Source organism: Artemia sp. Qi Xiang Cuo, chromosome 5 (genome assembly GCF_049724085.1).
Source record: "Artemia sp. Qi Xiang Cuo chromosome 5, ASM4972408v1, whole genome shotgun sequence".
NCBI lineage: Eukaryota > Metazoa > Arthropoda > Branchiopoda > Anostraca > Artemiidae > Artemia > Artemia sp. Qi Xiang Cuo.
This window is the reverse complement of record NC_142798.1, coordinates 78,793,070-78,819,520: the sequence shown is the minus strand read 5'-3', so window position 1 is coordinate 78,819,520 and position 26,451 is coordinate 78,793,070. Positions and strand designations below refer to the sequence as shown.

Genomic DNA, 26,451 nt, shown 5'->3' with positions numbered 1-26,451 from the left:
TTAGAGGGGAAATACCCAGTAACGCTTCGATCCATTGACATGTTTGAAAGGGCTAATGCCCATTTAAACATCGGCGTTACTGTGGTACAATACGAAACAGAATTTGAAGATGGGGTTCGCTCTAAAAAGAAGGGGGTGGTCTTCCCCGTAAGGGGCCCCTCAGTTGATTTGGTTAAACACTGGGTTTGGTTGCTTTACACACCACCTAGTCAACCGACCGCAATCGGTCATTTTAACCCTATCACTGACATTAGTAGAGTTCTGGGGGAGGGTAAGCATAGGGGGAATGTTTCTACTGTCCAACGTGCCTCTCTAGATTCCGGACTGATATGAAACTACGGAGTCACATGAAGCATTGTAGTCACCATGGCTATCAGACAGTGGAAACGGTTTCAGGGGATAGGTCAATTTTACGATTCAAAAATTTTCAAAACACCCTTCTCCAGTGCAACAAAATATCTTTAGATTGTGAGGCTAAGTTGGTGGAAGTGAATGACCCACAATATCCAAACCAAGTCAAAGAACATCAGGCTATTGCAGTGTCCTATGCCCACGCGCACAGAGACAATTCTAACACCATGCAGATGTGAGAAATAGTTGAAACATTGGATGAGTGGGAGTGCATGGACAAGGCGCTGACTAAACTGAGTGGCACGGCTACTGGTGATATTTCTCGTTTGATAAATACCCATTATCCTCTGGTGCTGTCTGCAGAGGATCTTCTCGCGATTAAAAATCAAATAATATATTGTGTTTGCACGGGGGAGTTTGCAGAGGAGGAGACTCAAGGGAAACGTGGGGGGAGGGGAAAGTTAGAGCTCAGGACCAGTTGGGGCAGGAAAGTACCGCGGGGGGGAGGAAGTTTAGGGGGGGTGCGCATCAATCGTGTAATTTAAATGTTAGCCAGCAGTTTTTTATACCTGTCTTCAGTCATAACTCCACTTATGATTTAAAATTTATTTGACCGGCACTGGCACGTATGCACAGGGAGGGAAGGGGAGTAGAGGGGCCATGGGTAAATAATTCATTTACCTACAACATTAGCCCCAAATCAGCTGAGAAGTTGCTGCGTCTCGAACTGAAATGGCAGGCAGTGGATAATCAGCGTACGTGCTGGAATAAAATCAGGTTTTTAGATTCCTTTAGTTTTTCACACAAGTCATTGAGTCAATTGATTCAAGTGCAAAAAAGCGACAATTTTGATAGCTTTCCATTGCTTAAACAGCACTTTCAAAACGGTGAAATGTATGACCTGTTGACCTGCAAAGGTATATACGCATACGATTATTACTGCTCTGGCGCACGCTTAAGTGAGGAGAAACTACCTCCAATTGAAGCTTTTTACAATTCACTGACCAAGAGTGAATGCACAGCCGAGGAGTATGAGTTTGCCAAGAAGGTGTGGTCCAAGGGGGATTGTAAAAATGGGTGGGATTATTGTAGACTGTACTTGGCCAGTGACGTTTTAACTCTGTTGGATATAGTCTGTAAGAACACAGACCAGATCTATTCAGAGTTCGGGTTAGATATAGGCTATTATTTTTCTACACCCCCTTTAGTGCTGGATTTAATTTTAAAAATTAGCAGGGGGGAAATATGCCTAATCACGGATGTAGACCAGCACCTTTTTGTAGAGCGTTCAATGAGGGGGGGGTCTGTTTTTCATGGGGACCTTGTATTATCAACCGATCCGAGCGGACAAAACACCACCGGTGCAAAGTCAAATGCATTGTTCTTGGACATGAACTCATTGTACCCCTCGGCAATGTCCAACTACTCTTTGCCATGTGGGAACTATCAAAGGCTTGAGAATCCTTGTGAGTTCCCCGACATTAACACAGTCGAGGACAACGGGCCACAAGGATGGTTCTTTGAAATAGACGGTCACATTACACTGGCGCTTCACGACACAGTCAAAGATTTTGTCTTTCCCTGTATCACTCGGACGGTGAGCAGGGGCTCTCTGAGCCCCTACAATCGTTCATTGGTTGAGGAGATGGGGATGCACTGGACTCCCTCTAAACAGACACAGATTGCTGATTTGGACACTAAAGAGAATATCGTTGTTCACCATGTGCTTTTGCACTGGATGGTGAGCAACGGATTCAAGATAACAAAAATACATCGGGTCCTGAAGTTCAATCAGCGACCCTACTTGAAAACGTTTATCGACACTTTTGTCGATAAACGCTCTAGGGCAAATTCAAAGGTGGAGAAGGAAATGTATAAGCTCATCCTAACGTCAGCGGTGGTAAATATGAGTGAAATCGAACTGAAGCGCGCGTACTGTTATGTCGTGAAGATAACACGCAAGGTGGAAAGAATTAGGACCGACCACACTGGTAAAGCGTTCTCAAGAATATTTATCAGAAGGTGTATAAGAACCGTATAAACGTGACAGGTGTTAATTACCAAGACTATCGAATGCGGCAGTTCTGTCATGAAACGTTCCAAAAAGCTCAGGTTATCATTCTTTTAAAAAGTGTGCACGGTGCACTGGCCACGGGAGGGGGAGGTTCAAGTTTACTATGGTGATACAGATTCTCTGCTGTTAAAGGTAAATGGGACTGAAGATTTGGATTTATTGGGTGATTTGCAAAAGGGGGAACACATCAGCTCGCGGATGAATTTCACCAACTGGAATCAATCACTCTACCCCAAGCTGGTGAAACGTCAAGCCCCCAACCAACTATGAATGTTAAAATCAGAGACGGGGAGTGATTTGATATCCAGGGGGGTGTTCCCTGGTCCCAAAGTCTATTGTGTTGAATCTCAGAGTGGGGAAGAAAAGAAGGCGTGTAAAGGGGTGCCTATACACTTTGTAAAGAGCAATTTTAACATGAGCATGTACAGTGACTGTGTAAAAAGTAGCCTAGTGCCAAGAGCACAAGTGCTTGCAATTCGCTCTCTAAAGTATAGAAATTATACTGTGAGAGTGGAGAAGAATGCAATGTCATGTATATCTGACAAAGTCTATGTGCTCGAGAATGGTGTGACTGTCCTACCCCACGGCCACTATCGTATTTCAGACCGAGTTGAATGCATTGACTATCGCAATCAACTTTGTCTGGATAAATTAACCTAATCTGAGCACTAACCATCATCACCACCTAACCTAACCTCTACATAAATTAACCTAACTAAACTGTTCATCTAACCCAAGCACTAACCCAACCCCTCAACCAGTTCATCTAACCCAAGCACTAACCACTAACCCACTAACCCTCAACCTAACCTGTAGCAGTAGCAGTGACGACAACTATTGTTTTTCACCCCGCGGCCCCCGGGGGGTGGGGGGGGGTCCCTTCCCGTGGCTGCCCAGGGGGGGGGGGGGGGTCCCGCCCCCGGCCGGCAGGCCGTTGGCCCCGCGGTCCCCGGGGGTGGGGGATCCCACACCTTTAAATTCACCAAGCTAAACTGGGCTAGCAATTTCCCAGTGTGTGTGTGTATTTTCTGTTGTATAGAAAGTGTTATTGTTGTATAGAAAAGTGTTTAAGTTGACAAAAAAAAAAAAAAATTTTTGTACAGAAATGTGTTTTTTTTTTTACATAAAGTATTTTAAAGAAAAGTTTTTTTAAAGACAATTAGTGCTTATTTATAAAGTGTTATCGTTGCCCTGTGTTCATGTTGACTGCAAATAGAGTTTTCATGTTGACCATGAAATTTTGTCAACTGTTCTTGTTGAACATGTGTTATTATTTTTATTGCTTTGCATGTGGACTGAACACAAATATTTGTGTTCATGCTGTGCAGAAATAAATTAAGACAAGTCATATTGTTTTTTTGTTGTTCTTGAGTATACGGGGAAAATTATTGCTACTTACTAATTGAGAACATATGATTTACAGTTAGTTGCAGTCCGACTGTTGTCCCCAACAGCAGCATGTATCAATTTAAAACACCCTTCAGATCGTTTCTGTGTGGACCGTCAATGTCGGGGGAAAACAACACTATTAACTAGAATAATTCAAAATTGCAATAAAAAGTTTTTGGAAAAGCCGAAAAAAATCTACTATTGTTATAGTATTTGGCAGGAGTCCTATGATAAAATAAAAGCTCTTGCCACAACCATACCAATACAATTCATACGGGGACTTGATGTTTTCAATAGTATTGAACCGAACTCGTTGCTGATTATTGATGATTTGGCCGAATCCATTGAACAGTTCTCACAGGAAATGCTACAACTGTTCACCGTTCTCTCCCATCAAGAACACATTTCCGTAACCCTAGTTCTACACAATCTGTTTCATCAGAGCAAATGTATGCGAACCCTTGCTTTGAATTTCACTGTCTATATTATCTATCGAGTCGTTCGGGTGTAGATCTCGCGCCAAAATCACAAAAATCCGATATAACCTCGCGCTCCCAAAATTATGTTTTAAGCGTAAACTCACGCGACAAGCAACCCCAACGGGTACAATTTGTTGGATCTTAATAAGAGCACACCCGAGGATCTACGTGTAGTCACCGAGATTTTCAACAATGAAATTACAGTAGATCTACGAGTGAAAAGTAGAAAGTACTATTAGTCACCATTATGACAATGAAGACACTACATGAACCACGTCATATGTTTTCCGTTTTGAACACCTCAAAACCGTTGCGTAGGAAGACTCTACTCAACCACGGTGTTGACACCGATTTCATTAATCTAATATCTGAACTTTGTTTAAATTTAACTGAGGGCAATGTTCAACTGCCAGAAGGTTTTAGACAACATAAAACGAAACATCTTTCCACTGTACGCGCATGGTCTTTTAAAAACATGGGAAACAAATGTAAAATAACACGGCTCCTTCAGGCGGGCGGTAGCTTTTTCACACTTTTACTACCGATAATTGCAGGACTTGTAAACAGTTTTCTCTAGAGAATGGCTAAACCCTATAAATTGACACCATTTGAACTTGTACTCTCGCCCATCGAACATTTTGAAGACAATCTAAGCAAATTCATTAACGATGAGAATATTGCCGATGACAAAAAACTGCTTTTACTTCAAGATGCATTGCGACGTGTGGACAAACATAAATCTTATCGTGAGAGACCTGCCACCGTCACCGATCCCCCTAAACAGGAAACATCTCAAGATTCTGCAGCACTGCAATCAAAGGAGAAGGAATTGAATTCGATTGTATTGAAAATTGGAAACCTATTGCCACTCACCTATCGAGAACAGAGTAAAAGAGTATTATCCTATCTCATGTTGGAAACTGTTGGTGAACATCAAGTTCAAGTCGAGAGCACAGGGAAACAAATTATAATACAGGGAAAAAGTTATAATCTAGTTGATTTAATTTGTGATATGGTGACGAATCGTAAAGGACTCTTATCCTTTGACAATAATCTATACACCTTTATGTGTGCAATAAACTTTCCCAAAAGTCTTATTGGCAATAAGCAAATTCTAAAGAAACTAAGAGAATATAGTCCTCCTCCAACAACACCATTTAAAAAAGAAGAAGATTCAATATTTGAAGATACTATCAGCAGCAGCAATGATTTTACAACCCCTGTGGCTGCTAGTCAAAAGAAAAGACGAATTGATTCGCCCGCCAGTGTGCAAAAAGGGAGTGGACGTTACACTACGTGTTTACGCTCGAAATGGATGAAGTTTTGAAAGGTGTATATGAAAATATTGGTAAAGCGGGAAGTTTAAGTTCCCCCAAAACGCTTTCCAAAGCTGTGTCCGACACCACATTGAAAAATGCAAAAGAGTATCTAGAAAATGAACCGAGTTACACACTACATCGGAATCACAGGCTTCGCAGTAAACACTATCGACAAACTAAAGCCTTTTTCCCTCTGCATATAATGCAAACGGATCTTTTAACTTTAGACGCACTTCAACGGCGTCACAATGCCCCCTACAAATATATTCTAGTGGCAATCAGTATCTTTAGTCGCTATGCATATGCCAGTCCACTACGATCAAAGAGAGGTGTTGAAGTTGCTCGGGCCATTGAAAGTATTCTCGACCAGGATTCCGATAGAAAAATTCAATTAGATTGTGGTAGGGAATTAGTTAATCCACATGAGCAAAATGTTCTTTTGAAATATAATACTACACTTTATAGTAGTCACATCCCGATAAAGGCTACATTAGCTGAACGATTAATAAGAACGATTCGTCTATTAATTTCAAGATATTGCACGTTGAACAATACACCGGCTTTTATTCATGATTTAGATAAAATCATGTTGATTTATAATCAACGACCCCATCGATCTCTGTCCAACTCTACACCAACGGATGTTCACTACAATTAAAATACATTTGATGCTTTTCTAAAGAAATACTCCACGGGTGAAAATGAGAACAAGAAGAAGAAGAAATACATTGTTGGTGATACTGTTCGAATTAATAGAACCACCAATATATTTGAAAAGGGGACTTATTTATGGAGCACCGAACTTTTTAAAGTGTCCAAAATCCTGGACACCGAGCCCGCGACATATCGACTGCGAGACAAAAAAGATGATGAGATTCTCGGCGGTTTTTATGAATATGAACTGAAAAAAATTTGAAACACTAGTTAAATCTATCAAATTGAAAAGATATTAAAGAGACGTACACACCATGGCAAGACACAGGTACTTGTTCGCCGGCTAGGATACAACTCGGATTTTGATTTTTGGATCAGTGCTGAAGATATTAACAATGCCCAATGATTTCTATGTGACTTTCATGTCCAATTTTTCTGATCCTCTCTACAATGATCTGAATAGAACAAGTGATTTTTGGACGAAACTCTCCCCCACCATCATCGTTTATGACTTAAAGTATGAAGTGTCTATATTAGACTTTATTCTCAAAAAGAACTCTTATATACTGATACAGGATAGTAACTAATACCGAAACATTCGACCAGCGTATATTCAACCGCCACCAGTTTATCAATAACAAATTCAAAAAATTAAGTGTTTTGATTATAAATACGTAGAATGGCACGCAGAGGTACTCACCTGTCTGACCTTAATAAGTAATAACAACACTGCCATAAGGTAAGCAAGTAAAAAGGGTGCTGGTCATTTCATCTCTTGAACGGCGGTATTCACATGCTGAATTATTGCAACTCTTTACGGCGACCAGTTTATTCTCCTTTACAATCGAAATTGTGTCTTTGGTTTACGGATCAATTTACTCAGTGGCAAAAGTGCCGGAAACACTAATTTCATTTTCGATGACTACCCGCCTGCCTTCTCCACAGACACTGGTATATTTCTCTATGCTTCATTTGTGGAAACATCTCGGGTTGGTAATTCAAATGTTCCCCTCCTACGAGTTCTTGAATGAAAAACCAATCCAGAACATATTCATCACTACAATATAAAGCATCTTCAGTATATTCCCTTAAACACTTCCTATTTGGAACTCTGTCAGTTAACACTAAGAACCGAATTGGGTGATCCAATAGCAATTTCAAAAGGTTTGGCTGTGATTACATGCCATTTTCGACCCATCGTTCAAATACAAGATGTCTAATAAAAAAGTGGTATTCACTTGTCCTGATATTGACTGCTATGTTAAGACTCTTGGCCCAAGACAACAGGGCAATGGAATGGACTACTACAAGGGTCGCTCGTCAATGTCTGGCTACGGTCTTGGCAGTTGGTTTGCTAAGCTCTTTCGCTCTTTACTACCACTGGCCAGAAAATATCTTGTACCGACTGCGACAGATTTTGCATCCTCTACACTATACGATTGGGGCTCTGGCAAGGATTTTAAAAAAAGTGCTTCGGAAAATCTTAGGTCCAGTGCGCGAACCCTTGGCGAGAGATTAAAACAGAATGGTAAAGGCTTAAAAAGGTCACGAAACAACACATCCCTCATCAGTCTCCGCTCAGGTCGGAAACGTAAGACACGCCTGTTGTCAAAGAAAAGAAAGCCGACACATAGTGTAACCAGAAGCCCCAGGAAGAATAGAATTGTCAGATCGAAACTAGATTTCTTCTCCTAAAATGTCCTACCTACCACATAAGGACTCCCAACCTTCAATCACCGCCTCATTGAATCTATTCAATGCCGAAAATGTTGATGTGAGTGTCAAGCATGGATACTATGAACAATTTTATCCACAACAACCCCTCTCCGATAATATCCACTTTCAAATTTATTCCAATGAAGACTACTTTATTGACATGTCTTCAACATATATAGATTTGCAAATAAAAGTCCGGAAATCCGATAATTCAATGCCGATTCGGGCTGATGGGATATCCTATGAAAATTGTATACTACATAATTTATTTCGTCAAATTAGTGTGTATATCAATGGCACGCTGTTGAGCACAAGCACCAATCTCTCAAACTATACAAGCTATATGCAATTCATGCTGATGACGCCCAAGTCATACAAGGAATTGAGAGGCACCTCCAATAGATATGAATATATTACTAATACTGATAGTACAGATGCACTTAAAAATGCTACACCTAGTGAATTACATGTAGTTGGAAAAATATATCATGAAATATTTAATATACCCCAATGGCTACCGCCCAATGTTAAAGTGGATATAAAATTGATGCTTGCACCCTCCAATTTCATATTGAGAAAAGAACTTGCTGCCAATCCCGATGTAAGTCTCTCCCTCACCTCGGCAATACTTCATGTACGCAAACAACAGGTTATGAGTTCTGTTGCTTTGGCCGTGGAAAAACTGAGAGCCAATGGCAACAATATTAAACTACTTGTTCCTCATACAATCACCAATCAACGTCATATTGCAATAGGCTCACGCACCTTCACCGACTCATCCTTTATAAACGGCGAAATTCTATCAAAACTACCGTTGGATTGTGTAAAAAGTGCTAGTGAAATAGGATCATGGACTGAATGTCCGCATAAAATCGAGAGGTTTTGACTTTCATCTCTTGTATGCAAAGTAAACTGTATCCCACTATATACTATATACTTTTATAAATCCTAGAGAACTTTGTATGAGTTGACACAGCGAACAAGACATCACCACTTACAGCTAATTGAAAATGTAATAACCAAGGAAAAGTTTGCTAAAACCCTTATTATTAGTATTTTTGACTTACCAGTTACGCAGTAAAGGAGCAGCTTACGCGAAGCGACTTCAAGTTTAGAGTGTTAATTTACTAATACTTTAGCTGAGAGTATTGCCCTAATCTCACTAAACCAATATGAAACCTATTGGGAAATCACTCCCGAAGGTAGTGTTCTACTAGACTTGGCGCCATGAACACCAGTCAAATAATCAATGTATTTAATATGGACCCATACATGTCCCAGTACAAATCCTATTGTCTGCCCTCAGACTATCTTGGAATAATTCAAAGTGCGAATACGATCTTGATTATTGTTAATAGCAGTCCATCGACTGTGCTGACGGGTCATTGGCTGTGCATCTTTCAAACAATGAAGACGATTGAGTTTTTTGATCCTCTTGGTCTACCCTATACATTCTACACACCTCACATCAGCAACTATATTGAGAGCAGTGGGAAAACTATTGTTCAAAATCGAAAGAGGGTTCAGGATCTAACGACTAAAAGCTGCGGCTTCCATGCACTACTATAGTTTGTGTTCCGATGTCGCGGCTATACTTACAAGCATTTTCTCAACATTTATAGTGACAATCCCCGTCTGAATGACTTTCTAGTGGAAAATATCCTCTCAGACCTATATAGTATTGATTTCAGTGCCCTAAGAGTAAAGTGCTTAAAAAACGTTTGTGAATTTGTTTATTAATAAAATGTGTGTATATACAACATTGTCTTTAAATCTTCACTTTAGATTTCTTCATCTTCGAGGTATAGGCAACTGTCGTGAACCACTAATGCTGGTAAATCATTTGGATTCACTGTATATTGATCTTGATTGACTGCAAAGTCAGGGTCACATTTTCTACAGTACAATGTAACTTCACTCTTGTCATATCTCTTTGTATAGTCAATGATACTATTTGCATTCATATTGTGAAATTCACGTGTTTCAATCTGTCTATTTGAAGCAATATCACAAACAGTGTTTTCAAATGGTGAATCACAGTCGGTAACTGCCAAATAAAAATCACTTGGTTTATAGTCATAGCAGGTGGTGTCGTCACAGCGATGACGTAGAAACCAGATTGTCTTGTTATTCCAACAGTTGAATCGTAGACCAGATTCCTCTTCCCAGAATAATTTAAATCCACGACGATACCAATCTCGCAGAAATAAACTAAAATCACGTTTGGGGTTCTTTCCAATCATAGCGGGGTAAGTATTCTCCCACTGATCACATTTATCATTGCGACAATTGGAGCACAGGTGCCCTCTAGGATGAGAGTTACACACCTCCTCAAGACATGAATCACATCCTTTAATTTGTACTGCATAGCCTCTATGTAATTTACAAGGATTACATAATTTACACTTTTCACTAGAGTCATCAATAATTGTACAAGTCTCACATTGATTCCAACTGCCAAGAGTGTACATGCACAATGGACATATATAGAACATTTTTCGGTTTCCGATGTCAACTCACTCACAGCTAAAACGAAACTGATCCTCTTCGTTCGATAAATTCAAGGTGGAGGGAAGTGGGTGAGAGAGGAGTAGCTCTGTGACGTTACCTCTTTCGAATGATGGGGGAGCCATATACATTGAATCCATTTGCAATATATTCAAAAGTATATTCACAATATTATTCTGCTTTTTTCCAATTAATATATCAATAAATTGGGTATAAACATTTGAGTCACATTTAAAAATCTTAATACACTATTAAAATGTGGAAGACTCCCTCCTTATTATATTGTCAATTGTTACCCTACATTACACTATCCTGTGTTTAAGAGATAACTCGAGAAAATCATCATCCAAAATCAAATGTTTTTCCATAAACACTAGATTTGATCTAATTCTCTCTTTCTAAAAGTTATTCATTTTTCAGTCCTGTCACTCCAACTGCTGACTCTAGACTGACCCTGATTCGTTAGCCCTAACCAGAAAAGAAAGAGGACATTTTCGATTTCGAAACAATTTTATTGAATAATTAGAACAACAACATCAATAATACATAGCATGTACAATCAGCGATACTGTTTATTGTCCTCAATATGTTTCACCAATGCACTTAAAGCACATTGAAGTCTATTCACGTGTGCTATATCAACTTTAGCGGTGAAACATAATTGATCTTCCATTTTAAATTTGCTCAAGGATATCACATATCTTGCATATACTGCATCCCATTCCAGACATAGCCGTGATCCTTTCGTGATTTCCACCGCAATGTTTGGTGCTCTTGTACTATTATCATCAACTCCACTATCAACTTCTAATAGGGTAAACATTCCACTCATCGCCATCGTCAACCCACACACAAATATATATCCAAATGAGTAAAGTCAAAACTCTTCTTCTCACTCCTTTGAATTCTATTCACAGACTAATAAAACTATAGCAAAAAACCCGTTCCTTATATTCCCACCGCCGCTAATATGTAAACGTCTCTGATTGGCTGAGAAGGGAGATGTATCCGACTCGTTGATTGGCTGAGAAGGAAACACGTGATCTAACTGTTTCCGGGAAAGTCATAACATTTGGCAAATTCCTGTTTTTTCATTCTCAGTGAGAAAACCATAAACCACGTGGTAATGTTCGGAGTCAATAAGGCCATTCTACTGCCAAGTCCGCATTGACTACTCCCTCTCAATTTGTTAACTTGCCAGAACAATATTTTACTATTATGCCGTCTAGCTGCATCTTCCAGATCCTTGGCAATTTTATCCATGGCCTCCACTTCACACCTCCTTAGTTCATATTTTAATGCTTTCTCCACTTTCTTTACATTCAATTTGTTTTCGTGTTATCTATTACTAAGGTCCTTTCTGTGCAAGCACTTTCTCCTTTATACCAAACATACAGCTTTTTCACTAATACTCTTAGCTGCAGTTCTAGCTTTTTTCCCTAAAATTCCTTTAGCAACTTCATAAATTATTTTTCTAAAATTATTCCAACCATCTTCCACATTATCATATTTTAAACTCTCAAGTTTAGTATTCAACTGTTCCTGGAAAGTGTCTCGAATTCTTATCCTGGAGTCTATCAACATCATAACCTCCCGGAGGTAGTTACCCTTCCGATATTTCAGCTTTAAATTAACCCTTGACACTACTAGATGGTGATCTTTACTTTTAACATCAATAACGGCACTCCTATATACCCTAGTATCTTTTATTGATCCTGCCAGTCTTCGGTTTACAATAACATAATCAATAAGGTTTACTGTCTTACCATCACGTGAATACCATGTTAACTTCTGAGCCATTTTATGACCAAACACCGTATTGGTCATAACTAGATTGTTATACCTACGAAAGTGCAAAAGTCTGTATCCATTACTGTTTTCTTTCCCTACACCAAATTTACCTAGGCTAGGATACCATCTTTCCCTATTTCCAACCTTGGTGCTTAAATCTCCTAGTAAAAACATCATATTTCTATCTGGGGTCCGGTCTATTTGCTCCTGTAACTGTAAGTAAAATTCATCTTAGTCACTAGTATCTCAGTCATTCTGTTCTACAGGGGCATATACTACTATAGCTGATACCCTGAACATTTTAGTCATAAAATGAACAATTAGTATTCTATTATTAATACCTTCCCAGCCTAAACAAGACTTAGCAGCTTCCTTATTCATAATGAGCCCTACTCCCTGTCTATGTCCCCATCCTTCCTTCCTAAGTAAAAAAACTCAGTGTTACCTAGTCTTATACTTCCTACCCCTCGGGTATCCTATTCCAAAACTTCTAATACATCAAGTTCGAATTGTCTGAATTTTTCAGTCAAAATATTGATACAATAGTTATTTCTTAACGTCCTTACGTTCCAAGGTTCGATTTACATGTTCTTTAAATCGTTGAAATTATTTTCGCCTCAGGGAAAGCAATGATCCCGGATACCACGGGGATCACATATCTTCTCAAGTCTACACCGAAGTGCTTAAGCCGGCTTAAAATCGGACAGCAAGAAGTCCCTGGGACCTCCATAAATGGGGGCTTTGTGCAATCCTGGGCCCATCTTGGTCACAACATGGTTTTCAGCACTTGGCGATGCTCTTCTATCAGCAAGAGTCGAAATTCTGAACAGACAATCTCAAGCCTATTACCTCAGACTCATTAAATATTCATGCCTACAAATATTAAGCTGCTACGGGGAGGCGGTCCATAGTAGATAAATGAGCTAGGAAGAGGTTTTTCAGCCCGAAGACGCCCGTCAAAACATACCAAGCCCAGAAGAATTGTCTATTAGTCGGAATCCCGTGCGAATGCTGTGTCGTTTACTAGGCTATAATTTCCTTGAGGGGCGCCAAGTATAATTTCCTTGACTCCTCAAGTAGGAATAGATTTGACCGCAAGGTCCCCAGTCTTGCAGGTACCCCGAAAGGGTCGAGGCAGCCCTTTGCAGAGGCCGTTGTCCATGGACCTGGATCTTACGCCCTGCCGCAGTTGTCCTCCTATAGAGGGTCTTCCAGCGATGGTGTTCTGCATCACCATGCAATTTAACCCATTACTGGGAGGTTTGTAACTCCTGGTACTTGTGCACAAACCAGTGGGCCCTGTTGAGTATATATTTGAGGGGCCTTCTTCCTCCTCCACCTGTATTTATGACCCCGGGCGAGGGTGCCCCAGTTTCTATTATGAACCCCCAGGGACAAGGTCCCCCCTTGGTCCAACACATGAAAAGTCTTTAAAAGAAAAGAAGATTAAGTATCACTTAAAGAGAAATTTCGGGTTTAATGTTCCCAAATTGCAGACGAATTATATATTGTTTAATTTGCTTTGAAATTTTCCCTATAGTCTGTGTGGCGCTTGTCGTTTTTAAACCCTATTTTCCTATGTTGAATCGCCGAAGGTGCGACTCTTATATTCTCTTTGATATGAACTACCAAAATCACAGAGATTTCAAAATTGTGTGTTCCGTATGGTGGGTGTCTCTTGCAATGGAATTGCGCTACCTGTGGCACAATGAGTTGTGTTAGTGAGCCTACGCACGGTGAGGAGTATGCCATGGTGGAAGAAGTGGCGCTCGAAGATATACGCTAGGTTATGGGGAGTGTGTAGCTCCTCGACTTTTGTCTTCCTATTTAATAATGTTCATATCGCTTTGATTACGTCGAAATACTCAAACATTCTAGAAATACACCAAAGAATAGTAGAAACTTGTGCTAATGTCAAAGACAAATAACCAGTGACATCTACTCTTTGACGTTTCTTTTTTTTTTAACTTGACAATTGTGTTTTCTGAAACTATGATCAAACAAATATAACTACAGTAAGTTTTGCAAATTACTCTAATTTGTCTTACTGTTACACTAATTAAACGCTAAATGCGAGATGGCGATGGTGATTTTCTTTGACAGCAGTGAAAGTTTCCACTTTTATAAGTTACATCTTATAAGTCAAAAGGGAAAAAAACGTATTGTGAATTTATCTCTTTTTAAACTTCCTTTTGTTAACATGTAAGGTTTCCTCTTCGTCATATTTTCCATCAGATAAAAGAACAATGAAGCACTCAATCTTGAGTTTCCCCAATACGGTTCATTTTCTGTCTGGTAACACGCAGTGCTGACACTTCCTGTTTTTCTGCTCTCTTATGACCTCAGAAGAAGAAAAGTCATCCATTATGTTATTAAGACGCATTTCGGAATAGCGGCTGAATGACATGGCTTATGAACGAATCAATGCACTTTCCTTTTTAGCAAAAACGAAGACAGTTTTGTATTATTTCAGTGGCGTTGCAAAAAATTGGAGGGGGAGGGGGTCTAAATGTATTTTTCAAAATCTGGGGGAAGGGGCAAACCTGCAGGAATTTTTCGATGAAAATTCCCCGTGAGATGGTGTTTTTCATATCAGGTGGAGGCAGGTAAAAGTGTAGGGGGTACATGCCCCCTACCCCTCCACTATTGACGCCACTGCCTTCCTTTCTTACTATCATAGGCAGCGCTATTTAGCGTTATCTAAGTAAAGACCAAAGAGACCACAAAGTTTTTTTCACCAAGGTTCTGTGTATGGAAGGAGTTGTTGTAGAAACTTCCGAAGGGACTGATTCGACTGAAATTGAAAGTTTTGGTGCCCTTTTTTAGAGTCAAAAGTAATAGGAGGGCATCCAGGCTCCTCCCTAGCACCATTTTCCTCCAAGACATCCCATCAAAATTTTCAGATAGCCATCTTGATCACCATTGTCTAAAGTTCCAATAACTATGTTTCTGGGAATGACAGCCCCCCCCACACACACACACACACAAACTTTGGGCAAGGGCTGTAAGTTATGCAATTCGCCCATTGTTAAAAGGGACATGTTTGACCTTTTGTGTCCAAAAAGGCCAAGGGCATTCAGGTGAAGCTTTCAGGGAATTTTGAGGGGAGTGTTGTACTAAATCAAAAAACACTATTTTCGTGCGGGTTGTCAAAAGGATGTATCTCAACAATGAGTTATAGTATTACGTTGGAACTCACAGGGAATGATGAGGGGGATGATCAATTGGCCAAAAGGCAGTATGTGCATAATACTACTACTACTACTCCTACCACCACCCATTGGCGCCCATAAGCTGAATTTTAGGGGGAGGGCTTAGCTGGTCTAATCGGCACTTCCAATGACGTATAATAGAAATCTCAAAACAAAAATATAAATATAAGGCAGCATCATTCAGCCAGGGGGGCTGGAGCCCCAATCTGCCCCCCCCCCCCGTATGGGCGCCCATGCCACCACCACTATTACTACTGCTAGTACAACTACTGTTACTATTGCGACTACTACTAAGGGTTAAGGTGAAAATTTCAGGAAATATTGAGTGGAAAATTGAACTAAATCAAAACACGCTCTGGGCATGCAGGTTGTCAAAAGGGTGTATTTCAGGAATGGCTTAGGATATTAAGTTGGAACTTTCAGGAAATGATGAGGGGGATGATCAATTGACAAAAAGGCAATATTTGCACACCACTGCTACTACTAAATCAAAACACAATATGTGCAAAACGGTTGTCAAAAGGACACATCAGTACTATCTTAGAATGGCTTGGCTTGTTAAGTTGAAACTTCCAGGGCCTGATGAGGGAGATGTTCAAAAAAGCAATATGTACATACTAGTATTACCACTAGTACTGCTGCTACTACTGTTAATTAATACTACTACTAATACTCCCACTGCTACTTCTGTGACTACTACTACCACTAAGGTTAAGGTGATGGTGAAAACTTCAGGGAATATTGAGGGGGGGGGGGTTGTACTAAATCGAAACATGCTGTATGCATAAAGGTTGTCAAAAGTCGTATCAACAATATCTTAGGAACGGCTTCTACTATGAAGTTGAAACTTACACGGTCTTTTTTGGGGGATGCTGAACTAACCAAAAGGCAGTATTTGCATGATACTACAATTACTACTAATGCTACTATTACTACTGCTACTATAACTACTACTGTTACCACAACTACTACTAGTAGTACTGCTGAAGCTAAGGGTATTACAGTGAAACTTTCAGGGAAAGCTGAAAAGTATGTTTGACTGAATCGAAACGCACTATGTCGATGCTAGTTATTAAAAAAGCGTAACAGCTATATCCCAGGAGCACGCTAGAGTATTAAGTTGAAGCTTTCAGTGCATGCTGAGAGAGATATTGAACCAACTAAAAGGTATATGCATGCTACTACTGCTGCTACTACGAAGGCTAAGGGTGTTCAGGAGAAATTTTCAGGAAATGTCGAAGGGGCTGTTGAATTAAGCTGAAACATGTTATGTGTATGCAAGCTGTCAAAAGGCCTTATTAGTAGTATCTCAAGGACGGCTTAGAGTATTAGGTTGAAATTTTCAGGCCATGTTGAGGGGTATGTTGAGGTAATTAAAATTCCACTACAATTAGTAGTAGTTTTACTACTGCTACGGCTATTAGTACTATTGCTACTAAGGCTAATGACATTAATGTAGAACTTTCAGGGACTGTTGAGGGGGACATTGGGCTAATTCAAAACACTATGTTCATTCAGCCTATCAAAATGGTGCATTACTAATAGCTCAGAAATGGATTAAATTATTAAGTTGAAACTATCAGGGTAGGGGGGGGGGAGGAGACTGAACTAGACTAAAAATGCAAAACTTGAATACTATTACTGCTATGACTACTATTATTGCTAATGCTAAGGATATTAACAAGACTTTTAGGGAACGGTGATGGGGCATTGAACTGAATCAAAACACACTATGTTCACTTTGGTTATCGAAGGGGTGTATTAGTGATAACCGAGCAACGGCTTAGGGTATTACGCTGAAACTTTCAGGGGCACCAATATTACTACCACTTTTGCTACTTCTTCTACTGCTGTTACTACTATTGCTTTTACTATTGAACTAAGTCAAAATAATTTTAATGCATCCAGACTCTAAATGAACCAGGACTCGAAATATCAAGGGGGGTATCTTTGGACTGGGATAGGGTATAAAGTAGAAACTTTCGGAGAAAGTTTCGTTGCTTTAACACTAAATCAAAAGGCACTATGTGCATGCTTGTTGTCAATAATACGTTTCAGCAATATCTCAAGAACGACTGGGGGTATTAAGTTTAAACTTTCAGGCTGCTGCTATTGCTACTTCTGCTCTTACTATGGAACTAAATCAAAAGAGTCCAAGTGTATCCAGGTGGTCAAAATAGCACAGATACAATGTCTTAGGAACAGAATGGGATATTAGTTCTTATTTTTCAGTGAAATTTGAGGTGTAAAACTGAATCAAAATATACTATATGCATCCAGATTTTCAAAAGGGCGTATACTAGTAAAAAATTGTTGAAAATTTTGTTGAAAGTACATTTAAATATTAAGCCAAAATTTGTATTCTTATCAGGAAAAACCGAAAAGATTTAAAAAAGTTTTCTTAATGAATGGAAAAGACCATATCAATGAAAAATTAACATAAATTAAGTTTTAAAAATTTCCGCAGAAGTGTTTTTCAAAGAAAAGTACAGAGCTTCATTAAACCAAAGATGAGCAGAAATAAAGTCAACTAATTTTTTCAGTCTTTAAATTACCATAAATTATGACCAATAAATAAATGAAACCCAAAACGAACAGAAATCATAATAAATGACCGAGTCAAACTCAAAACGAGCAGAACGTTAGAGCTGACGTGCCTGTGCTGGGTGTGGGGGTTGGGCAAAGTGGACGGGGATAGGTGCTACAACATTAGTGGTGAAGCTGGCTGAAATGCAACAACTCATTGTTCATACTATTAGTATAAAAGTCGAGCAACAGTACTTAATTTTATGTTTTTTTAACATATGTTTATTGTTTATTATGTATTGTGCAATTTTTTGGATTTAATTAAGCTGTATATTTGCTAAATAGTAACTTTTCTTCACTAACACTTGTAGGAAAATGTGATATTGAAAATTGTCAATCCACATCCTTTTTTTCAGCATTCTTGGTTATAATGGGGATTTTTTTCCGATATTAAATAAAAAAAAAAAAAATTTAACTGAAAGTAAGGAATGACGTTCAAACTTAAAACGGACAGAAATTATTCTGCATATGAAAGGGGCTGTCCCCTCCTCAACGCCTCACTCTTTACGCTAAAGTTTTTTATTGTTTAAAAAAATAGAGTTGTGAGAAAGTCAAACTTTAGCGTAAAGAGCGAGGTGTTGAGGAGGGGATATACGGAATAATTTCCGTTCGTTTTAAGTTTTAACGTCGTTCCTTACTTTCAGTTAAAAAAACTTGTTTTTTTTTATTTAGTCTCCTGTAAGTGAATATTTAATCGTAATCGCACATGAATATTTAAAACAAAATTTGAATATTAATTTTACTTTTATTTGGTTAAATGGCTTTCTCGAAACTTGTTTAATTTTATTTACGAACGTTTTTATTAGTAATAAATATACGTAACTTACGAATTAACTTACGTAACTAACTTCTATATTCATATATTTTTAATACCTATATTAGGGGGATTCGCCCCCTAGTCAATACTTTGCTCTTTAAGCTAAAGTTCGAATTTTGTTCCAATTCATTAAAAATTACCCCTTAATCACAAATGCCGCTAATTAGAATAAATGGCTCTTATGAAAGTACTAAAAAATCTTTGGCTTGAAGAGCGAGGTATTGACTAGGGGGTGAACCCAATCATATACGTAATGTTTTCTGTCGTTTTAAGTTTTGATGTTGCTCCTTACTTTCAGTTGAAAAACTTGTTTTTTTTATATATAATTTCTGATCTTTTTTTTAAATAATGCTGGGAAATCAGGCGCCCCCTTCATAGCAATGTCCCTTCCCCCATGAAAACTTCCTTCGTAGAAAGATCCTCCCACATAACCCCCGCCCCCCCCCCCCCACTACCAGAAAAAATCCCCCCTGAACACGTCTGTATACTTCCCAATAACCAATACTATATGTTGACATTGGGTAAAGTTCATAACTTTCAGCCCTCCCCCCGGGGATTTCGGGGGATTAAGTCATCCTAAAAGACATAGTTATCATATTTTCGACCATGCTGAACAAAATTGTTATCTCAAAATTTTGATCGGGTGACTTTGGGAAAAAAATGAGTGTGGGAGGAGGCCTAGTTGCCCTCCATTTTTTGTTCACTTAAAAAGGGCTCTAGAACTTTTAATTTCCGTTCCAATGAGAGTAGAAGGCTATCTTATACTCGTGACAGAACCACGTGGTTCTGTCAGCATTTTTAATACTGTACGAACACCAAATATGGGCATAGAGTCATTAGGGAGAACACGTGGTTAATGGGGTCAATGACCTCTTTTTCCAAGGTCGATTTATTTGATGTTTCTATGTGTAATAGCTCGGGGACGAAGGTTGCACATGCGCATTGAATTCTAACGGGAACAATGTTATTGATCTAGGACTTGAGGGGGAAGTGAATTTCCGAGAAATTGATTGCGTAATCAAAGTGTGTCAACAACAACAACAACGACCTTGACATTCGCTGAGAGCGTGCACTTACAACAGCAAAAACCCGGAATTTGGAACACCTGTGCTGTCGACCTCAATTCACCTATCGTGAATCGATAATTCCCCTTAGAAACAACAAATTAATTTCCCTTTCTTGACATATCAATCAATCAATGACATCATCTATCAGACTTTAAAAATTTTCGCCTAGAAACATTTCTCAAGGAATAGATTCAAGTCATTAATGTCTTTGCCTCGGGAACAGTTCTACTGGTCGAACTCCAAAAGATATTAATAACCAAAGGCCATGGAAACAATTAGGCAAGAAACATCTTAGCGATGAATTGTTTTAGCGCGCGAAAAGGTTTCATATTAATTTGAAATGCGTTAGCACAGAGATACCAATAACAAAGGAACACGCTGAATTTACGTTTAGGGATTATTTGGGCGAAACCGTTTTAGACATGTTATGGAACTATTTCGGCGAAACAGATAGAGACATTTTAAAAGAAGATTTTTGAAGAGATTTTAGAAGAGAATTTAAAGGTGAAACAGTGTTGTGAGGTCCTCTAACCCAACCCTAAAGGGTTCCAATCCTCCTACCCCAACCCCGAAGGCCGCCCCCGGTCCGCACCGCCCCCCAAGCTCCCAAAGGCCCAACGGGGTCCCAAAGGCCCACCCAGACCCCCAAAGGCCATCCCCAGGCCCCAAATGTCCCCCAGGCTCCCAACTGTTCCCCCCGGACACCCAAAGGCCATCCCTGTGCTCCAAAGGGCCACCGGCGCCCCCAAAGGCCCTCCTCCGGTCACCAAAGGTCCATCGAGCTCCCAAAGAACCAACAGGGCCCCAAAGGCCCTCCACCGGTCCTCAACTGCCCCTCCGGACCCCCAAAGGCCCTCCCTGTGCTCCAAAGGCCCTCCCTGTGCCCCCAAAGGCCCACCTCCGGACCCCAAAGGCCCATCGAGCTCCCAAAGGACCAACGGGGTCCCAAAGGTCCTCCTCCGGTCCCCAAAGGCCCAACGAGCTCCCAAAGGACCAATGGGGTCCCAAAGTCCCTCCACCGGTCCCCAAATGTCCCCCAGGCACCCAAAGGCCCTCCCTGTGCCCCAAAGGCCCTCCCTGTGCCCCAAAGGCCCTCCACTGGTCCTCAAAGCCCCCCAAGCTCCCCAAAGGGCCCCCGGCGCCCCCAAAGGCCCACCCCGACCCCCAAAGGCCCTCCCCGGTTTAAGGTCCACCGGGCTCTGGGGGACCTCTGGGTGGGCCTTTGGGGGCGCGGGGGGCCCTTTGGGGAGCTGGGGGGGCTTTGAGGACTAGGGGAGGGCCTTTGGGACACAGGGAGGGCCTTTGGGGCACAGGGAGGGCCTTTGGATGCCTGGGGGACCGGTGGAGACCGGTGGAGGGCCTTTGGGCCCCCATTGGTCCTTTGGGAGCTCGATGGGCCTTTGGGGACCGGTGGAGGACCTTTGGGACCCCGGTGGTCCTTTGGGAGCTCGTTGGGCCTTTGGGGCCCGGAGGTGGGCCTTTGGGGGCACATGGTGGGCCTTTGGTGCACAGGGAGGGCCTTTGGGGGGCCGGAGGGGCATTTGGGGACCGGGGGAGGGCCTTTGGGACCCCGTTGGTCCTTTGGGAGCTAGCTGGGCCTTTGGGGACCGGAGGAGGGCCATTGGGGGCGCCGGTGGCCCTTTGGAGCACAGGGATGGCCTTTGGGGGTCCGGGGGGACAGTTGGGAGCCTGGGGGACATTTGGGGCCTGGGGATGGCCTTTGGGGGTCTGGGTGGGCCTTTGGGACCCCGTTGGTCCTTGGGGCGGGGGGGGGGCGTTGCGGCCCGGGGGCTTCCTTCGGGGTTGGGGTAGGAGGATTGGAACCCTTTGGGGTTGGGTTAGAGGACCTCACAACACTGTTTCACCTTTAAATTCTCTTCTAAAATCTCTTCAAAAATCTTCTTTTAAAATGTCTCTATCTGTTTCGCCGAAATAGTTCCATAACCTGTCTAAAACGGTTTCGCCCAAATAATCCCTAAACGTAAATTCAGCGTGTTCCTTTGTTATTGGCATCTCTGTGCTAACGCATTTCAAATTAATATGAAACCTTTTCGCGCGCTAAAACAAGTCATCGCTAAGATGTTTCTTGCCTAATTGTGTCCCTGGCAGGTGGTTATTAATATCTTTTGGAGTTCGACCAGTAGAACTGTTCCCGAGGAAAAGACATTAATGACTTGAATCTAGTCCTTGAGAAATGTTTCTAGGCGAAAATTTTTAAAGTCTGATAGAAGATGTCATTGATTGATTGATCTGTCAAGAAAGGGAAATTAATTTGTTGTTTCTAAGGGGAATTATTGATTCACGATAGGTGAATTGAGGTCGACAGCACAGGTGTTCCAAAGTCCGTGTTTTTGCTGTTGTAAGTGCACGCTCTCAGTGAATGTCAAGGTCGTTGTTGTTGTTGTTGACACATTTTGATTACGCAATCAATTTCTCAGTAATCCACTTTCCCGTCGAGTCCTAGATCAATAAAATTTTTCCCGTTAGAATTCAATGCGCAGGTGCAACCTTCGTCCCCGAGCTATTACATATAGAAACATCAAATAAATCGACCGTGGAAAAAGAGGTCATTGACCCCATTAACCACGTGTTCTCCCTAATGACTCTATGCCCATATATGGAGTTCGTACAGTATTAAAAATGCTGACAGAACCACGTGGTTCTGTCACGAGTATAAGATAGCCTTCTACTAATGAGCCCTCCCACGATATTCTAGGACCACTGGGTCGATACGATCACCCCTGGAAAAAAACCACCCCTGGAATCAGCATCAAAATCTGATTCTTTTGATGTATCTATTGGTATCAAAATTCTGTTTTCTAGAGTTTCGGATACCATTGAGCCGGGTCGTTCCTTACTTACAGTTCGTTACCACGAACTGTTTGATTATGAGAAATAAGATTAGGATTTAAAGGGAAAAAAATAAGGATAAGGATTGACTTGAAATAAGGATTCTTTTCACTAAAGAGCGAATCGTGTTTTGGTCTTCAGAAGGCATAAGGGGGGGGGACGTCACACCTACCCATGTTTATGTCTGCTCTTTTTGAGTTTGACTTGGTTATTTATTGTAATTTCTGTTCGTTTTGGGTTTCATTTATTTATGGATTATAATTTATGGTACTTTTAAGCTTGAAAAACTATTTGACTTTATTTCTGCTCATCTTTGGTTTCTACTTTCATCTTTTGGTTTAACATAGTTCTCTACTTTCCTTCAGAAAATTCTTTTTGCTGAAAAAGCTCTTTAAAATTAATCTTGTATAAGATTATTGTTAAGTTGTATTTTCTCTATTTCTCATTTGTTGAAATTTATTTCCCTTCATCTTCTTTATTGTCGCACTAGCAATTTTTACCACAGAGTATACGTGATGGTAGATCTGTTGGGTACTTTAACCTGATTTTGGTCTAAAAAAATGTGAGTAATGCCCTTCCCAATTTATTGAATATGTTCGGACCTGGGACTTCATCTGACTGTAGTTGAACAGCCTTCAGCTTCAGGCATTTTACCCTTTGTACTCACATCTACTCTAACTGTTTTGCCCTCTAGCTCTAATTGAGTTTTTGTAACTCCTGTCAATGAGTAGTCAGTACGTAGTCAACTGAAGATGTCGGGAATCTTGCTTGTGGTTTTTAGGTTATTTTAGGTGGTTTTAGGGTATTTAAAAAGAACTGTATTTAAGTTCTTCTAAACTTTTGCTTGACAACCTGACAATTGTTTTACTGACCAAGGAGCAGACTTTCGGTGTTTGAACCTTCTCAAAACCCTGCTTGACATGACTGTAGTCAAGTCAACCATAGTCCCCTACCATTGTTCAGGGTCCTTATACATTCGAAGTTATACTTGTGGAAAGAAGCAACTTCCGAACAAGCGTTAGCTTATGGAAGGTCATTTGTTTTTTTTGTGTTGTGTTGTTTTTTGGAATAAACCCTTATCTCATCTTATTGAGTCCAAATTAAGTTTTGCATAGTTTTGGCATTTGCATAAGGCTGCATTTAATTTCTTCTAAATAATTTCCGTGGCAATCTGCTATTTGCTTTACTGACGAAAAAGCATACTTTAGATGCGCGGAACTCATCCAAACCACGGTTAACTTGACTGTAGTCAGGTCAACTATAGTTCACTGCCATTATTCAGGGTCCGTACACACTCAAAGTCACATTTGTGGAGATAATCAAAATTAAGTTTTGCACTTGCATAAGACTGCATTTAAGTTCCAATGAAATTTTTGCCAGGTAATCTGACAATTGTTTTACTGACCAAGGAGCAAACTTTTGATGTTTGGATCTTGTCAGGACCACGCTTGACCTGGCAGTCAAATCAATCATAGTCCACTACGATCTTCTAGAGCCCGAACCCACTTTCAGTCACGCTTGTGAATAGAAGCAGAATTATGCATGACGGCTGCGCCAATAACGTGTACTGTTTGTATTTCTACTACCGGACGGTCTTCAACTTTCATGTCTAATTTTTGTGATTCACCAATCAGAGTCCAGATCTAAGTAATATTTTTAAATTTAGATTGTCTCCGAATGGGGTGGGAAGATGTCATAAGAAAGGAATTAAAGGAAATTTCAACTTCATGGGAGGGAGTAACAAGTAAATCTTTGCATAGATTTAGCATTGAAACAGCTATATTTTCGCCATTTTAAATCTACCAACGGGCTTTGGTCATCCTCAGCTTCTTGTAAATAAAGGGTGGGAATAGATTGTAAATTTAGTCAAAATTCTGGTACAAACTTATAATTGGACAAATATATTATTATTTACAATAGGACATCATCAAAGCCTGTCAATATGCTTGCTATTGTTTTTAGAGTCTTGTTCAAGGAAGAAGGGGGTTCGTAACCCTCAAAAGAGTTGGAACCCCACAATGTTGAGCCACAGTCTATACCCTAGTTGCATTTGTGAAGATTTTAACATAGGAATAAGTAATTATTGCTAATGCTACGAATGTTTATACTTTTTTTTGGTGCTATTTACTACAGATATATGCCTTCTTTAGTGTCTGGTTTCATGTGCAAGTTTTCAGTTTTAAATTTAGTGAAACTCCCTGCGTAAACATTTAATATATGAAATTAATTAAATTTATTATTTGCAGGAGGATATTATCAAAGCTGTTCGAAATACTTGCTATGTTTTGCCTCGAACGGTTGAGCTTCAGTGTATGTCTTTTTTCGATCTTTATGGGGAACAAGTTATCGATCTTCTCATTAAGCAAATGGCACCCCATGAAGTTTGCACAGCGTTGCATGTGTGTCTCCTTATGGGCGAAGATGGTAATATATATTTATACGTATGATTTTTTTTATTCTTATATATAATAAAAAAAAACCGTGCGGGTTACGCGGGTCGGCGACTCGCGGCCCGCGAGGCGTATTAGTGCGGCCCGCAAGACCCTCGCCGCACCGCACCTGACGGACCATATTACTCACCATAGCAAATACACAACGAAGTGAAAGGGGGTGCCATTTAGCATTCTGCCATATAGCATTCTCGAAAAAATCCGTAAGCCTCATCTAGCACAGTTAGTTTGATTTTCAACTATTCAACCCAGACCAATTGTTTTGGTATGTTATAATTTTTTTTTTTTTTAGCAAACCTTTCTCAAAGTTTGGGAAATACACCCCAAAAATACTTTGTCTTTGGATTTCTTTGTTTATTCGTTTTAGGTGAGTAGAATTTCGCGCTTGGGGTACCAAATGAAAGCCAAATTATCTGTTCATGTTAGGTGGTCATCTTGTGGCGAAACATTCAGAAGAAAAAAACAACACTTGATTTTGCAGATGGGTGTCATCTGGTATATAGTGGGACGGGAAAATATGGTAAACACTGGGACATTTCCCAGCATGTACCAGTTGAAACCCATCTACAAAATCGAAGTTTTTTTTTTTTTTTTTTTTTTTTTTTTTTTTTTTTTTTTTTTTTTTTAAGGGTTTAAGTACATCTAGGGTGTCAAAGGATCATAGATACAATATCTCGGGAACAGAACAGGCATCCAGTTTTTACTTTCGGGGAGACCAAGGAGGAGTGAAATTAAATTATCAGATGAAGAAGGTATCCAGATTGTCAAAAGAGTACATGTGCAATACCGCAGGATAAAAAGGGGGGTATATTGAAACTTTTAGAGCATATTATTGGGAATATTAAACTAAATCAAAAGACTTTATGTCCATCCAGGTTTGTCATAAGGGCATATTACGGCATCTTAGGAACGGATAGAGGTATTAAGTTGAAACTTAGGGACCTCTTGAGAGGGATTTATAACTAAATATGGATTTTGAAATGGTCTATCTGCAATATATATGGGATGGCTAAGGACATTAAGGCGAAATTAGTAGCAATTAGTATTACTACTATTGTGACCTTTTCAAACTGTGACTGCTTATAACTGTTTGAATTTGTTACTACATGCAACTGTAAATACTTGTGAATGTGACTGATTGCGACTGCGACCCCAACTAATTGTAACTACATTTTTCAGTTCATATGA

General features: G+C 40.1%; 1 protein-coding gene across 1 annotated transcript in view; it reads left to right on the top strand.

Annotated features, from left to right (window-relative positions):
* Positions 1-26,451, top strand: part of Sap-r (prosaposin) — a 217,850-nt gene that overhangs the window by 177,389 nt on the left and 14,010 nt on the right. Inside the window, exon 15 of the mRNA XM_089089955.1 lies at positions 25,060-25,237. Coding sequence (XP_088946081.1) covers positions 25,060-25,237 — 178 coding nt within the window. The remainder of the gene's footprint in view (positions 1-25,059; positions 25,238-26,451) is intronic.